The sequence below is a fragment of the Lynx canadensis genome, chromosome X, assembly GCF_007474595.2.
Source record: "Lynx canadensis isolate LIC74 chromosome X, mLynCan4.pri.v2, whole genome shotgun sequence".
Taxonomy (NCBI): domain Eukaryota; kingdom Metazoa; phylum Chordata; class Mammalia; order Carnivora; family Felidae; genus Lynx; species Lynx canadensis.
The window spans coordinates 83,811,096-83,829,090 of NC_044321.2; the positions used below are offsets into that span (position 1 = coordinate 83,811,096).

At 35.4% G+C, this 17,995-nt stretch overlaps 1 protein-coding gene across 1 annotated transcript in view; it reads left to right on the forward strand.

Annotated features, from left to right (window-relative positions):
* NRK (Nik related kinase) overlaps positions 1 to 17,995 on the forward strand; it is a 147,855-nt gene that overhangs the window by 114,165 nt on the left and 15,695 nt on the right. Inside the window, exons 16-23 of the mRNA XM_030305595.1 lie at positions 1,240 to 1,334; positions 4,162 to 4,259; positions 5,265 to 5,629; positions 7,398 to 7,737; positions 10,924 to 11,110; positions 11,769 to 11,924; positions 15,576 to 15,719; positions 17,620 to 17,778. Of these exons, the coding sequence (XP_030161455.1) occupies positions 1,240 to 1,334; positions 4,162 to 4,259; positions 5,265 to 5,629; positions 7,398 to 7,737; positions 10,924 to 11,110; positions 11,769 to 11,924; positions 15,576 to 15,719; positions 17,620 to 17,778 (1,544 nt within the window). The remainder of the gene's footprint in view (positions 1 to 1,239; positions 1,335 to 4,161; positions 4,260 to 5,264; positions 5,630 to 7,397; positions 7,738 to 10,923; positions 11,111 to 11,768; positions 11,925 to 15,575; positions 15,720 to 17,619; positions 17,779 to 17,995) is intronic.

Genomic DNA, 17,995 nt, shown 5'->3' on the forward strand with positions numbered 1-17,995 from the left:
AACTCCAGATTATAATGGAGAGATCTTATCCTATATTCATTCACTCAGTCTTTACTAAATATTTATTGAGCACCTACTATATTCAAGACACTGGACAGTATGGACAGATTGCATAGTGTTGATGTTATGTAGTATGTATATTCCTACTTCATTATTACTTAAAACCCCATATATTCCTACTTCATATTACTTAAAACCCCGTATATACTTAAAACCCCATTAAAGTTTCTGTTAAACTACAATTGGCTGTTCACATTTTAAAGGGATTGTTGAATTTATGAATAGGAAATATATTAACTTTAAATATGATTAAATTTCTAAAAGTAATTAATTAATTTTTAAGCTTATTTTTTGAGAGAAAGATAGAGCACGAGCGTGGGAGGGGCAGAGAGAGAGAGAGAGAGAGAGAGGAGCCCAAGCAGGCTCTGCACTGTCAGCAAAGAGCCTGAGGTGGGGCTCGAACCCACAAAAGGTGAGATCATGACCTGAGCCGAAACCAAGAGTCAGATGCTCAACCCACTGAGACACCCGGGTGCATCTTAAATTTATAAACTTAATTTAAATAAAACTTGAGTCTTTCCTGAAATTTGGGGTCATAGAAAAGACTCTAGTATGTTCTAGGCCTAGATCAATAACCAAAGTCCTTCCTATATGGAAATTCCAAAGCAACTATAAAATTTAGCAGCACCAGTCCGAAAAAGCTTTCTGAATATTCCCTGAATTTGAATGTGAAAAACTAGTGTCCTATTTGTATGTCCATTCATTTAGCTAAATCAGGAACATTAAATCTAAACCAGGACATTAAAAAACGCAAACATCAAGCTTTTAAAATCAGGATGATCACAGTGGAATATTTGACATGACAATAAGTTTTTATCTTCTTAAAATCAACGCATACATATTAAGTTATGTTTATCACTGTGTTACTAGGTATATAATAATATCTGAATATTACCTTAAAGAAAGTTTATTGAATTTTTTGAAATTAAATACGATATGTAAAGGAAACATATACTATATGGAAACATTTTATTTGTATTTTGGAAATTGTTTCTCTGTTCTAGATAAAATAGCACATTTGGGGGAAAATGGAAATTTGAAAATTTTACTTCAGCTCTACTTATTTTAGTTTGATATATACTCATATAGTTAAAATTTTTTGTTGGTATTGATGTTGATCTATATATTCCCTTTATGAATATTAGGACATGGCACATGCTTTTCTGTCTTTTCATTTAGTGTTCCTCAGCGGTCTGTTTTGGAACAAGCTCAGAAGCCCATTGACATCAGACAAAGGAGTTCACAAAATCCTCAAAATTGCCCAGCAGTATCAGGTGATTCAAAGCACAAAGTTTAAACAGTCAAAACACGGACCTAATATTTAACAGTCTGTATTGCAGAAGTTAAGAAAGAATTTCAAGAAGAAATGAATCAAAAGTGTTAAGGAAGCCAAGTAGAATTAAGACCAGAAGGCCATTGGATTTGCAAATTGGGTGGTCATGGGTGACCTTTGAGAAATGGAAACTAGTTTTTCTGAAGTTTATTTTTCTCTTTAAGTTGGGTAGTAGTTAGGAATGTGTCTGGGGAGGTGGGAGATGTCAACTTTAGTTTCTGTACCATGTGTGAAAAATATGGGAAAGGAACTTGGGAGAGACCGTTTTAACAGGCTAAAATGTATAAGCAATCTTTAAAATATTGAAATATTAAGTGGAGTAGTTTTAGGCATGTGTTTTATTTATCAATATGTTATTTCAACACCCCAAAGTAAAATATATATAGTATCTCATAAACATCCCTAACTCTTACAAATTGATGTTTTTACTCAAAACACATGAAAAGTTAATAAAATCATACAAAATCACTTCACAATTTGTGATAATACTTTCAAACAAGTATTTTATCTTATGATATGCTTTTGAGAGTTTAAAATCTTTTTTTTTTTTTCAACGTTTTATTTTATTTTTGGGACAGAGAGAGACAGAGCATGAACGGGGGAGGGGCACAGAGAGAGGGAGACACAGAATCGGAAACAGGCTCCAGGCTCTGAGCCATGAGCCCAGAGCCTGACGCGGGGCTCGAACTCACGGACCGCGAGATCATGACCTGGCTGAAGTCGGACGCTTAACCGACTGCGCCACCCAGGCGCCCCAAGAGTTTAAATGAATTATAGATTTGTGAAATATTGAGATAAAGCTAAACCTTATGTCTCAGATTATAAAATCTGGCACTATGTACTTTTAACCAACCTAAGTAAATTTAGCAAGGGCAAAATGCCTGACCGAGTCCTCAAGTCATCTTTAAAAACGTAGAACACAGATTTTATTAAAATGTTAATAACAAAAAAGGCATATAAGTGTACTGTATAAAAATCAAATATTTTGAAGACCTGAACTTAAAAACCCCATTCTTCTTAGGAGACTCAGATAATGGTAGAATTCTTTAAATAGTAGTGTCCTCTCATACAGAAATATTGTCTTGTGAGAAAATAAGCTTGCATGAAAAGTAACTTTAAGAATATTTTTCTCAGAATCTTTCTGGTTTGACTAGGACTAATTTTGCTAATACTGGGAAAACACCTAAAATTTTAAGGTTTATTTATATTGCCTTTTCTTAAATAAAGAAATTATATGAACATTGGTAAGGGGGAGAAGTGGATAGCATCTGTGTAGGTAATAGCTGAAGTTCTTTTCAACTCTAAAATTCTATTATTTTATTGTGTGTGCTACTTAGACCTAGATTACATACTTTACTATGCAGGAAATCAGAGCAGCTTACCACAAATTTGCCTCAAAATCTCAAACACTCACCCAAATTTCTTATTTAGCCTAACAACATACCCACAGACTTGAGAAAAAAAAAGTTTCCTGAAGAAAGATAATAAATTGCAAAAGTACTATGCCACAAGATACAGACATAAATTGTAGAGTGCATTCTGGATAATATATTCAAAACATAGAAGTGTTTGCAAATACATGATTTTTGGAGTTGTGGTGTCTATACCATAGCTATAAATAGCAATATTGCAAATAAAAAAAGGGATAGTACTGTTTATCTTCAATGTCCAAGCACACTAAAACAATAAGCAGGGACATAAGTGCCCCCTTAGTGAAACTTTTTCTGGGGATACTCACCCAGATCTACTGATTTTTGAGCCTAAATATTCTCACTGGATTTTAACCACAGGTGCTATTTACTATACCATAAATCTTAATGTCAAAACTCCAGACTTCGAATCCAGGTAAATTTGCATTTTTAAAGATTTTTTTTTGTATTTTTAAGTAAGCTCTACACCCAACAAGGGGCTTGAACTTCCACCTCGGAGACCAGGAGTTGCAAACTCTATGGACTGAGCCAGCCAGGCACCCCTAAATTTGCATTTTAAATGGCAATATTTACACTATATAATTCAGCTGTGCATTGTGATAGCAAGAGCCACATATGGCTTTTAAAATTAAAACTAAAATTAAAATGCCAACCCCTCAGGCACACTGGCAATATTGCAAATGCTCAATAGCCATGTGCAGCTACTAGTACTGTATTAGACAATGCAGATACAGAACATTTCTATCACTGCAGAAAATTCTAGTGCACAACATCGTTATAGAAAGATTCCCAGCTTTATAAAAAGCATTAGGTTTTGTCTCTTTTCAGTTGTTCACTTTTCAACTGTATTGAAATACTTCAAGATATATCACTGAGTGGAAATTGGGGGATTAAGATTGCAGGGTCAACTCTCCTCTTGAAAATGTTGTCTAATCTGTCATCTTCTAATGCACTGTTGAGCTCTTTTTCTACTAGTTAGTATGGGAGGCCAGTGATACCACCTAGCTCTTCCTATCCTAGATACATATTATTTTTTAAATGAAACTATTTGTCTACCAGTCTTACTGGATACCTTCTCACACAGAAATATTTAGCAAGTGTACACTTAATATTGAAAACAGAAAAGCCATGTAGATCTACGACAGAACAAACCTTGAGCCTGCCATTACTCCTGAAAACAGAAATCTAGGATTTTGGCCCCATGATAATTTATTAGGTGGTATTTCCTGAATGGAAAGAAGCTACAAGAAACATACCAAGGTATTGAACTGGTACACTATAAAAATGAACGCAATGGTTGTGGTCATCACTTACTAATGTCTTTTTGGCATTCTACAGAATCTTCTTCTGAGGAAGAGAGTCCTGTAACCTGGAGGAGGTCCCAGTCATCACCGCCTTATTCTACTATTGATCAGAAGTTGCTGGTTGATGTCCATGTAGGTTGCCATCTTAACTCTTAACACATTTATCTGTTTCTTAAAAAACTTCTTTAGACCTGCATATTTTCATCTTCACTTGAGGGAAAGGCCAAAGTGTTGTTTTTTAATTAGTATTTCAAAGATAGATTTCCATTGCTATGTGAGTATGCAGAATATGAAATCTAGAAATTAATCTTGAAATGGAGAAACTTTAAACTGATCATAAAATATTTTATATTCACATGCTTTTGTCAGAACATGTTCAGATAGGAGGGATAGAAAGGTCTTTGTAGAAGCTAATCTCAAATCAAGGAGTAAAAGCTAGATGTTCACTTTTAGCTAATATAATTTTTTGGATTATGAGGTAATACATAAAAATAACACATTTGGAGAAAAATAAAATGCCCTCTGACAGCATAAGCAATAGTCTGCCAGTTGTTTCCACAGTGTGCTTTCAGGTCACTCCATTTTACTTTTGTATTATCCCTACCCTCCACATACACATCTCTTTCAGATTGCCTAAAGATTGCTTATATGACACCATACTTAAAGGTGCATTTATATTAATTTGGTTCTTAGAAGTGTTTGAGTTACTTTAAGACAACCTATGTACAAAACTAGAGCTAGGCAATTAAGTATCAATTTTAAGAGCTACGTTTTAATCCTAATATCAGAGGATAAAATGAAAGGGAAAAATGAGTATACCCTCTATAGAGCATCAAATAATCTGTTTTACTTTCTATCACCAAAACAAAATGTCTACTCCTCAGCAGAAAAGTAGGGGCAATAAAAAACAAAGTGAATAAATTTTTCTCTTTGTGATCCAGAAAGGCCATTAATGATCATAGCCTGAAGTTTGGGTTTTGGCATTCAATCTTAAAAAAATGCTGGCTTTATCTTGTAAATAAATATCTTCATTTCAATTGAAAATATATTTTAAAATATTGCCAGCTTGGAAACTTTCCAATCTAGAAGAAAATAAAAGGCTACTAGAGACTGCATTAACCTTTCTTGTGCACACAGGTTCCAGATGGATTTAAAGTAGGAAAAATATCACCCCCTGTTTACTTGACAAATGAATGGGTAGGCTCTAATGCACTCTCTGAAATCTTCCGGAATGATTGGTTAACTCCTGCACCTGTCATTCAGCCACCTGAAGAGGATGGTGATTATGTTGAACTCTATGATACTGGTGCTGATACTTATGGTGATGATGATGATTCTAATGATGCTTATGAAGATACCTATGACCATGACAATGGCAATGATGGCTTGGATAACCAGGTTGGTCAGGTTAATGATATTGGTGAAGACCATGATGATAATGACAATGATGAAGCTATTGATGACAAAGACAATAATCATGATGATGCTCCTTGTTGGCCAAGGTTGGTTTTTCTGGATTACTTGTACTACCAATATTTTAGAATGTTTCAATTATTTGCATGTTTGTTTTACTTTCAAATTTTATTACCAAAAGGGTGAATGAATTGCACTTGTATATTAGTAAATGGTTCATTTTTCAATAATATATTTAAATTATTTTGATGCAAAACACTTCATTTTGCATTTTTATATGGTATATTTTATTAGTATTCAAGTATTATGTTCCTTATAACTGGAATTGTTAATGTTTCTGTTAAAATTAGTGCTACTGAGCCATCTTATGCTGTAAAACCACAGTGAGTATATGAAATGGGGTAACAAATAGTGTGCCACGTAATAACTGTGTGATGAAACCCTGATATTGCAAACAAAATCTCCAAATTTGCTGAGAACAATGAATTGCAAACTTGACTTTCACCTGATAATTTTAGGCTGAAACTTACTAACATGGCATTATTCTTGGAATTCTGCAAACTGCTGTAACTAAATTTAGTACTCATTCAATTTTATCTTCTTATAGAGCAGCTGCCAAAAGTGGTAATATTTAATGAAGTGATGTTTTTGGCATGCCACCAGTTGTTTGCTATATATATAGTTCCTTTCTCCTGCTCAAAACAGGCCAGTGTGTTCTTATTTACATATGCTCATGGTTTGTGTTTAAACTGCTCTCGAAGAAGATTACTTAATATAGTAAATGTTTACATTTTTAGAAAAATTATCAGTGGGAGAATTGTTTGCTTTATAATATTGAAATGCATATATTGTTTGGTTAATTTTCAAATGTTATTGGTGGATATACATGGCAGAACAGACTACAGATCATTCAATAGTGTTTTTTTCTTTTTTGCCAACTAAAAAATCTACCAGGAATTCCATTCTCAAATAAATTTGCTTTTGGGGGTGCCTAGGTGGCTCAGTCGGTTAAGTGCTGACTTCGGCTCAGGTCATGATCTCGCGGTTCGTAAGTTCAAGCCTAGCATTGAGCTCTGTGCTGAGAGCTCAGAACCTGGAACCTGCTTCAGATTCTGTGTCTCCCTCTCTCTCTGCCCTTTCTCCCACTCACATTCTGCCTCTCTCTCTCTAAAAGATAAACATTAAAAAAATAAATTTGGTTTCAGAATTATCTTAGGTATATGTTTATGTTGTGTCTTAAACAAAAAAAAAATCATTGAGACATTTTGTTAAGCTTGGTGTTCTTGGCAACTAATTAAATGACTCTCTCAGCTTAATGAAATCTATATTACTTATTTCCTGGTGATGGTAATAGAAAAAATCAATGGGATTCTGTAGCAAAGTAGTCAATACACATGTTAGAAAATTGAGGCATATATTAAAATCAACAGAAATTAAATATATTGCAAGAAGAATTATTCGATGTTGTGGTTGTGCCAAAAATATGGGTTTGATCATTTATGTGGTTGTGAAGTTGCTAATGCATGTAGTCTATTATTTAAGCAAAAAAAAAAAAAACATATTCATGCTGCTAACCTAACACATGTTCCTAATAAAGGATGCAAGTTCTCTTCCATCTGCCATCCACATGCAATTGAGGAATTGGTGGAGGTTATGGTGTCAATTCAGTATTTAAGATTGACAGGATATAGGGGTATTTTTCTTGTCCATATTATACCGGTAGTGTTCACATAGAACAAAAATGTTCCTAGAGGTGGTACATATGTATCAGACACATCTGAATTCTGTTTTATTTGCTGACTTTCAAATGTGTTTGTATTCGGTGGCTCTCTATCATTAATTGGATCTTGTTATCAGACCAAGCTATGGCGATGGAAGCTACAAGCAAGATGGTAGAGATGGAAATGATGGTGGAGAAGGGACATGCAACAGCTATGGAAGTCAGAGAGTCAGTAGAAGCCATGGAGGAAGTGTAGCCAGTGGGGGCAGTGCAGCCATTGGAGACCATGAAGAACATGGAGCCAATATAGGCAATGGAAGAAGAGTCAAGGTAAATGGAGGTAAGGGAGTCAGTGGAACCAATGAAGAAAGTGGAGCCTTTGAACTCAGTGAAGGAGAAAATTACTCAGAGACAGCAGAGACAGATGGTCAAGGATTGGAGAGACTGACATCCCAGGACTTTGAACATCAACAGGAGGTAATACACCATTTGAAAAGGAGAATGAATTCCTCACCTTGTAAATGTGTTTTTTCATGTGATATTTCACATTTTCAGCCATTTCATATATTTTTAACTTCCATCCTAAAGGCTTAAACATTTTAAATTATAGCTATAGGTAGATCTTTACTTCTTCTCATTTGTATGGTTTCTATTTACTTCTAGGGACAAAAATGTATTTTTTGTTTGCTTTTATTACTCAGATCACACATTTTGGATAGTGTCTCTTAACACATACATTTTTTTTTTCTGGGAAGTTGTCATTGTGGTAAAATATACATAACATACAATTATCTATGTTAACTATTTTAAGTATACATTTCAGTGGCATTAAGTACATTCACAATGTTGTACAGCCATTATTACTATTAATTTCTACAATTTTTTCATCATCCCAAACAATTAAAACAGTTAACTCCCTATTATGCCTCCCACCAGTTCCCAATAACTTCTATTCTACTTTCTATCTAGGTATCTTATATAAGCAGATCACACAATATTTGTCCTTTTGTATCTGGCTTATTTCACTTAGCATAATATTTTTAAGGTTTATCCATGTTGTAGCATTTATCAGAATTTTATTCATTTTTAATCAATGAATTCATTCATTTTTAATGAATTCATTTTAATGAATAATATTTTTTTTTAATTTTTTTTTTCAACGTTTATTCATTTTTGGGACAGAGAGAGACAGAGCATGAACGGGGGAGGGGCAGAGAGAGAGGGAGACACAGAATCGGAAACAGGCTCCAGGCTCTGAGCCATCAGCCCAGAGCCCGACGCGGGGCTCGAACTCACGGACCGCGAGATCGTGACCTGGCTGAAGTCGGACGCTTAACCGACTGCGCCACCCAGGCGCCCCTAATGAATAATATTTTAATGAATAATATTCATTTAATATTCATTTAATGAATAATATTCCATTGCATGAATATATCACATTTTGTTTATCCATTCATCTGTTGATGGTCACTTGGGTTGTTTTCACCTTTTGGCTATCATGAACAGTGCTGCTATGAATACTGGTGTACAACCATATGTTATCGGGGTGCCTGTTTTAGATTATTTCGATTATTTTGAGTGGAATTCCTAGATGTAGAATTGCTAGAGTGGAATTGCTATATTCTATTTTAACTTTTTGAGGAACTATTAACACATAGTATTTAAATAGAAGTAATGTATTGTGTTTAGACAATGATTTTATCATTCACAAAACATTACTAACTTTATAAATAGTTTTAAAAATAGTCAAATAGCTTCACAAATGCCAGATCAATAGGAATGATCACAGAGATTTCCTGGAGCATGTGGTATTTGAACTAATTCTTGACAAACAGGAAGTTCTTAGATATCTGAAAACACAGGTGATATTCCAGACAGAGGGAAGATCATGCCAATTTACTTTCCCAGACTGTTGTCCTATCCCACAAACTGGCTTACAAGATGCCATGCTCTTTCATGAATTAGTGCCCTTATGCAAGCTGTTCCCTCTGTCTGTAAGGCTGCCCCCTCACCTCTTCTCTGCTTGGGTAATTAGTCATCCTCATGATCCAACTTATATAATATCTTTGACTTTTCAGGATGGAATTATATACCCCTCCCTGTGTGCTTGCAAGCGTTTTGCCTATAGTTTAATTTTAGTACATGTGACATTGTATTTGGTTGTTTACTTGCTTTTCTGCCATACTAGATTGTGAACTCTTACAAGGCAGAAGCTATGTTTAATCCATCCTCAATTACTTTTCTCTGTCAACTCACCCAATCCCAGGGTCCAAACTAGGAGTTGGTCTATGATAGATAGACACAATAATTACGGAAGAAATTGAGGAAGGAAGAAAATTCCCTAGATAGTTTCCAATGGGAAAGCAGTGGGAAACTCTCTCTCTCTCTCTCTCTCTCTCTCTCTCTCTCTCTCTCTCTCTCTCTCTCTCTTCCCACCCCCCTCCCTACTTGTCTATCTAAATTAAAGACATTAAAACAGGATACCCTATATCAGTTTTGTTTTCTTAGCACCCCTGGGTATCTCTATCGCAGGGAACAGTTTTTGACATTTACAGAACGAATGGGTATTCTTTTCATTTTAATTTAAAAAAGACATGTTGCCATACAATACTTTTGTTGCTGGAAAGGTCATAAAAACAAGTCTTTGACAGGGCAGTACAGCTCTCTCAATGCCAAGAATCACTGTTTAGATGCAAAGAAATGCTTATCAATAGAAAGGCTTACCAAAACAGTTGGTATGTTTTGCACAGGACATGGCTCCCCACATACATTCTGTCCATTTTGTGGCTTTTATCCTTGAGTTTCTTCTACGTAAGTTGATGGAAGCCAACCAGATTTTCAGTGTGGCATGTTCACCCTAGAATTTGTGTTGGTTGATATTCCATCATTAGCTTTGTCATAAGACAAAATAGAATTGATACCCCCAACTCTGGTGACTTTTTTATTTTTTCAAGTGGCTGTTTAGCATGGCATAGCTGAACATAAGCTTTAAAATCAAACTTTGGCTTCAAACTCTGGCCCTCCTACTTATCTCTATGACTTTGAATAAATTATTTAACTTTCATAAGCGTTTGTTTCCTTGTAAGTAAACTGAAGATAATTATACTTACTTTTTGGGTTGATATAAGGATTCACAATAATATGTAAGTAAAATAACTAACAGTGTACTTAGTATATAATAAAATTCCACAAATATTAGGCCCCAAATTTCACAGCTAGGGATTTCAAGTTCATTGAATTTTTCCTCTGACATCAATTGTCTCAATGGATGAGATTGTTGAGTTCTTCTGAGAAATGTAGATTTTAAAAGGATAGGGGCGCCTGGGTGGCTCAGTCAGTTAAGCTGCTGACTGGGCTCAGGTCACGATCTCACTGTATGTGAGTTCGAGCCCCACATCGGGCTCTGTGCTGACAACTCAGAGCCTGGAGCCTCTTTCAGATTCTGTGTCTCCCTCTCTCTCTGTCCCTCCCCCACTCCCGCTCTGTCTCTCTTGCTCTCAAAAAATAAATGAACATTAAAAATGTTTAAAAAAATAAAAGGGCACGGAATTATAAATGCTACAAATTTTGCATTCTCTTTTCCAAATGACCTCTAGGCATACTATATTTCTTTCACAGTTAATCTCTGAATAAAGTCAAAATTGGTTTTTGATCTTCTTTTAGGAGCCAGGTGGTAGAAGTGAGGCCTCAAATGCCATTGCCTCAGATGCTGCACCAGCAGCACCTGATGACAAGAATGACAGCATGGATATATTGGAAGCGTCAACACAATCAGGTTTTTCTGCCAGCCACTCATCTCCTTCTAATAGTTCTGGGAGGGCTGCAAATGCTGACTTTGCCAGTGCCATCTGTAAGTATGTTAATATAATCTCCAAATGTTGTAGTCTGTTCACACATTGTAGTGTTTGACCACTGGTTCATTGGTTCATGATCCGAAAAGAATGAAATCATTCTGATATTCAGTTAACATAAATTCAGATGAATATATGCTTTAAAAAATATATTCTTCACTGAGTCTTTATGGCACCTAAATTTGAACTACAAGTACGTATGGGGCACCCGAGTGGCTCAGTCGGTTAATCTGACTTCAGCTCAGGTCATGATCTCACAGTTCATGGGTTCAAGCCCTGTGTCAGGCTCTGTGCTGATAGATCAGAGCCTGGAGCCTGCTTCGGATTCTGTGTCTCCCTCTCTCTCAAAAATAAATAAACATTGAAGAAAAAATAAACTACAAATAAGTAATCGAGTCCCTCATCTGGGTTTATTATTTTTTGGCAATCTAATTGTGGTAATTTGAAATACATTCATATTCAGAAAAGTACTTTAACTATCATGATTTGTGTTATCTGATGGTTTAGGAGTTACAGAAATGATAAATCCTGGATAAACAAAATACAATAAAGGAAAAGAAACTTTTCTATGCTGTGTCTTATTTGTGGAAACATTCAAGCATATTTGGTGTGTACACTAGTAATTTCTCTGAATATCTTACCTTTACTTCTTCACAGTGTATGCTGGGTTAGTGGAAGCACCTGAGAAATCACCTAAGCCACCATCTGAAGTCAACGTTAACCCACTATATGTGTCTCCTGCATGTAAAAAACCACTAATCCACATGTATGAAAAGGAATTCACTTCTGAGATCTGCTGTGGTTCTTTGTGGGGTATGTTTAGCCTCTTAAAACTGAGTTGTTCCTTTTTAAAGAATATATTTTTGGGGCGCCTGGGTGGCGCAGTCGGTTAAGCGTCCGACTTCAGCCAGGTCACGATCTCGCCGTCCGTGAGTTCGAGCCCCGCGTCAGGCTCTGGGCTGATGGCTCGGAGCCTGGAGCCTGTTTCTGATTCTGTGTCTCCCTCTCTCTCTGCCCCTCCCCCGTTCATGCTCTGTCTCTCTCTGTCCCAAAAATAAATAAACGTTGAAAAAAAAATTTTTTTTGAAAAAGAATATATTTTTATCAATGTAGCAAACTTGTGAAAAATCATAGATGTTAAACACTTGTTTCTTATTACTAAACCATTATCAAGCAAATAAAACATATTTATTTATAGTAGTTCATTTGTTCCCTTTTTTTTACTGATTTATTTTCACTCAATTCAGTTTGATTTTTGATGCTTGAATTGTCAATTATCCCTACCCTTTTTATTAACTTTGTGGGTATATATATATATATATATATTTAACTTATATGTAATTAATGTAATATTGGATTAGACTATGATTATTTAAAAATTTGAGCTTAGTATTTTTTAAAAAAATTTTTAAATGATTGTTTACTTTTAAGAGAGAGACAGAGTATGAGTGGGGGAGGGGCCAAGACAGAGGGAGACACAGAATCTGAAGCAGGCTCTAGGATCTGGGCTGTCAGCACAGAGCCCAACACAGGGCTTGAACTCATGAAGGGCAAGATCATGACCTGAGCCGAAGTCGGTCACTGACTGAACCACCCAGGCGCCCCTGAGCTTAGTATTTTTAATTTAGGATAGTGTGTAGCATATAATACCTAATGAGATATTACAAGACAGATTTCTTTACATTCTTGTTTTTATTTTTTTTTCCAACGTTTATTTATTTTTGGGACAGAGAGAGACAGAGCATGAACGGGGGAGGGGCAGAGAGAGAGGGAGACACAGAATCGGAAACAGGCTCCAGGCCCTGAGCCATCAGCCCAGAGCCTGACGCGGGGCTCGAACTCACGGACCGCGAGATCGTGACCTGGCTGAAGTTGGACGCTTAACCGACTGCGCCACCCAGGCGCCCCACATTCTTGTTTTTAAATAATTTTGAGGATTGGGGCACGTGGGTGGCTCAGTCAGTTAAGCGTCTAACTTTGGCTCAGGTCATGATCTCGTGGTTTGTGAGTTCCAGCCCTACATTAGGCTTGCTGCTGTCAGCACAGAACCCACTTCGGCTCCTCTGACCCCCCCTCTTTCTGCCCCTCCCCTGCTTGTGCTCTCTCAAAAATAAATAAAAACAAGCAAATAAATAAATAAATAAATAAATAAATAAATAAAATAATTTTGAGGATTTGTAGAGAAAGTTCCTTTGATAATGTCTTTTTTTCAATGTTTCAAGTTTTTATTTAAATTCTAGTTAGTTAACATGCACTGTAATACTAGTTTCAGGAGTAGAATTTAGTGATTCATCACTTAACATGTAACACCTAGTTCTCATCACAATAAATGCCCTCCTTACTACCTGTCACTCATTTAGCCCATCACCCCGGGCAACCTCCCTTCCAGCAACCTCAGTTTGTTCTCTATACTTGAGAGTCTCTTTTATGGTTTGCCTCCTGTTATTTTTTTCTTTCCCTGTGTACATCTGTTTTGTTTCTTAAATTCCACATGTAAGTGAAATCATATGGTATTTGTCATTTTCTGACTGACTTATTTCACCTAGCATAATACTCTAGTTCCATCCACATCGTTGCAAATGACAAGATTTCATTCTTTTTATGGTTGAGTAATATTCCATTGTATATATATACATCTTCTTTATCCATCAGTTTATCCATCAGTTGATGGACATTTGGGCTCTTTCCATAATTTGGCTATTGTCGATAATGCTGCTATAAACATTGAGGTGCATGTCCCCCTTCAAATCAGTATTTTTGTATCCTTTGGGTAAATACCTAGTAGTGCAATTACTTGGCCATAGGGTAGTTCTATTTTTAACTTTCTGAGGAATCTCCATACTGTTTTCCAGAGTGGCTGCACCAGTTTACCTTGCTACCAACAGTGTAAGAGGGTTCCCCTTTCACCACATCCTCACCAACATCTGTTGTTCCCTGTGTTGTTCATTTTAATCATTCTGATAAGTGTGAGGTGATATCTCATTGTAGCTTTGATATGTATTTCCTTGATAATGAGTGATGTTGAGCATCTCTTCATGTGTATGTTAGCCATCTGGATGACCTTCGATAATGTCTTAATGATAGATTTTTTCAATCCTTTGCTCCAGAATAATTATAACCATATTAATAAGGCTCAGACAATATTTTACTAAAGTTAGTCTGAATCATAAATGAAACAATAAATAAATGGAAAGAGGGAAGAAATTCAAAGTAAATTCCAACCTCTCACTTGCAATTTCATAGATTTTGCTTAATGTAAGATTGAACATGGGGCAGAATTTTAAATTAAAAATAGAGCAGTGTAGCAAACAGGGACAGAATTTTAAATTAAAAATAGAGCAATGTAGAAAACAGTATAGTTATATGGACTGAACAACTTGGAAAAAAACATGTTATCCTCAAAGCTAATATATTATGTCAGATAACAAGAAAGCAAAGTTTACTTCATTATCATTTCAGTCAGACAACTACCCAGAGATCTAGTTAGTGTCTCATTCATTTTTATAACTTGTGGTTTTATATTTTGAAAAATAAAAGATTATGGTCAAAATTGACTATATTTTCCCCTCTGTCTCTGATTCCCCTGTGGGAGGAGATGCAGTTCCTAAATCTGCCACAGGCCATTACTTAGAGAACTGGTAAAGGACAGAGTCGGAAGGTAAAAGCAGAGACACTTGCCTTTTCTCCTTATATCCTTGAAACACAAATAGTCTACAAGTAGAAGGAAGACACTGAAATACTCTCCATTGTATTACTTTGCTGAGTTTTTCCTGTGTATCAGGTTATGGGGGGAAAACTCCCACAGTGGTTTGAAGTATATTCTAATTTAGCTTAATCTTCCATTTCAGTCCTCTCATTCAGTCTTTAAACCGTGTTTATGTTTGAATAAATAGAGCAAGTAGACAATAGAATGTAGAAATTTAGATAAATAAAAGTAAGAACTACTTTCATAGGTATTTAGAAATGTAAGTTTTTAAATATTTGCATGAACACAGAATCACTCAATTTAAAAACAATTTGCATATAATTATTTTAAAAGCATTAAAACCTTTAGTTATAATTAGGAATGACAAATCAACTGAATTGAAGTTTTCATATGCAATAGACATCCTTAATGTTTAATGGTAATTTTCAAAACGGTTGATTAATTTTTCTAAAGTTTGGGACACTGCTAAAGGATGCTCAGATATTTATAAAGTTCTCCTTTTGAGATGCCACACCAGATACCCGCCAGTAGAATATTGCCAGAGGGTATTATCTTCTACATTTTAGTGTATTTCAGTGAAATTTGTTCTGTTGATAGGCTTCACTGTTACACAGTATGAGGTTAACATTAGCCTAAAGTGTTATCAGTCATGTTTGCACAGATCAGCACACTGGAGTAGCAAAAGTACTAATATAAATTCAATTATAAAAAAATGTGATCTGAGCTAATATAGTACCTTTCTTTTTATATACAAACAGGAGTGAATTTGCTGTTGGGAACTCGATCTAATCTGTATCTGATGGACAGAAGCGGAAAGGCAGACATTACTAAACTGATAAAGCGAAGACCATTCCGTCAGATTCAAGTTGTAGAGCCACTCAATTTGCTGATTACCATCTCCGGTTTGTTTAAGAACTAAAATTAGCTAAGTAATTATGCAGATAAATTAGGTTCCAAACTAGGCTAAAGACTTTCTCAGGTGACAGTGTTCATAGGAAAGCACTTTAAATATAACCTTAAATTGGGACACCAAACTTCCCTACTTGTGTTTTCTTGTCTATTTACAGTTTGAACTAACTTCTGACTTTCCTTCTGTGTCTGGATATTTGCTGGTAATGCACCTAAGTCATTGATAAGAAAAAAACATGTCATTTACATCTTTCATGTATTTTCTGAGTAGCCACCTACAACCTTATGACTCACAATTTTACCCACCCATGTGTACATGACCACATTCATCATATACTTTTCTTGTGATTTACCAGAAGTTAACAAAGAACAAACTGGAAAGTAATTGGATAAAAATGAAAGTGTTGTCCCTGGCACAGCCTTATCATGAGAGTCTTCAGATAGGATTAATTACAAGAACAGATACCCTAAGACCTCGACCTTATTCCCACATAGTAATTGAACTTCTTAATTTTGGTCAGTCAGAGCCTGAATCTCTGAATATGAGAGAGCAAGTAAACAGATGTTAATAATAATTATCACTACTAAACAGTACTCGGTATTAGAAAAGCACTAGTATTAACGCCAACTGCAGGCAAAAGATGATTGACAAAAGGATAGGAAAAGTTAAAAAAAATAGTTTGTAGAATAAAATGAAGCTAATTACAGCTATTTATGTGTTTGCATACTTCCTGTCTGTACCTAGTAGCTATGTGGCACATTAATTAATGATTATTTATTTTCCTAAAAATTATTAACTCTGCTTTAGGTTTTGGTTGGGGGGAAATCCTCTCTAGATATGCTAAAGCTTCATGATTTTTTGATCATGTTTCATTTTCATTAATTTATAATTGCTTGAGGTACAAAGTTACAACATTTAGATTTTGAAAACATCTGGGTGGCCAAGAGACTGCACATCTGGAAAACCGATTTATTTATTTTTTATCCAACTTTCTCTAACCAAAATGTGCTCTTTTTAATGCTTAAGTTTCTCTCAAATGTAGATTATTTTTGCATCAAATAATACTGAGAACATCAGTGTAGAAAGATACCTAATTAGAGTACAAATTTATTCTACCTCTTAAGAGTAGAATTGAAATAGACGTAGATGTCTGAATTCTAATGCTGCTTTAAAAAATGTCATGCAAAAACATATGTAAGATTAATCACAAGGAAGAATCCTATTGTTGGGCCTAGAAATCTTATAAAAATAAACTATAAAAATGAATATGAAGTCACTATGTATACAAATAAATGTGTAATTTAATGGTCTGTTTTTCCTGAAGGAATTGTAAGAATTTGCTGGGATTTACAATTAGAAAATTAGCATTAAAGATAAATTGGATTGAGAAAAACATGATAAAACTTTAATTATTTTCTAAGTATGCTGGAAAGAAGGAGCACAAAAAGACCCTTCCCACTAGCCCCGAATGCCTAACAGTGAATATATCAGACATCCCTCTCATGCATACATACTACCAGGAACAGCTTCTGGGTCTCTGAATCCCAGAAAGATCATGACTTAGATAAAAGCCAAAACATGGATGGTAATTCTATTACCTGCACCATGGCAGTCTTAATCTGTCCCAAAGATGTATTTTACATTTCTTCAGATAGGCAGATAGGTAGCTGGTAGACATTTTGACTATCTCTTGGAAGTGAGAGACTAAGAAAGACTTTTCTATCATATTTATAAATCCTGACGTGAAGAATCTAATAATAGTGTAGTTTTTCTAAAAGTGCTTTTTACTTTAATGAGAAGATTTTGTTAAAAGGACAAAATACTGTTATTATTTTCTCTTTCTAATATAATAAAAAATAGACAGAATTGAAATACTGTTTCTTATCTATCAGGCCATAAGAACAGACTTAGGGTGTATCATTTGACCTGGCTGAGGAACAAGATTTTGAATGATGATCCTGATAGTAAAAGAAGACAAGAGGAGATGCTAAAGACAGAAGAAGCCTGCAAAGCTATTGATAAACTGACAGGTTGTGAACACTTCAGTGTCCGTAAGTCTCTTTTCATGTTTACTATAGCTATATAAAGTTTGCTTTCCTTCATTTAGTAAAGTACATTGGGGGTGCCTGGGTTGCTCAGTTGGTTGGGCATCCAACTTTGTCTCAGGTCATGATCTCACGGTTCGTGGGTTTGAGCTCTGTGTTGGGCTCTTTGCTGAAAGCTCAGAGCCTGGAGCCTACTTTGGATTTTGTATCTCCCTCTCTCTCT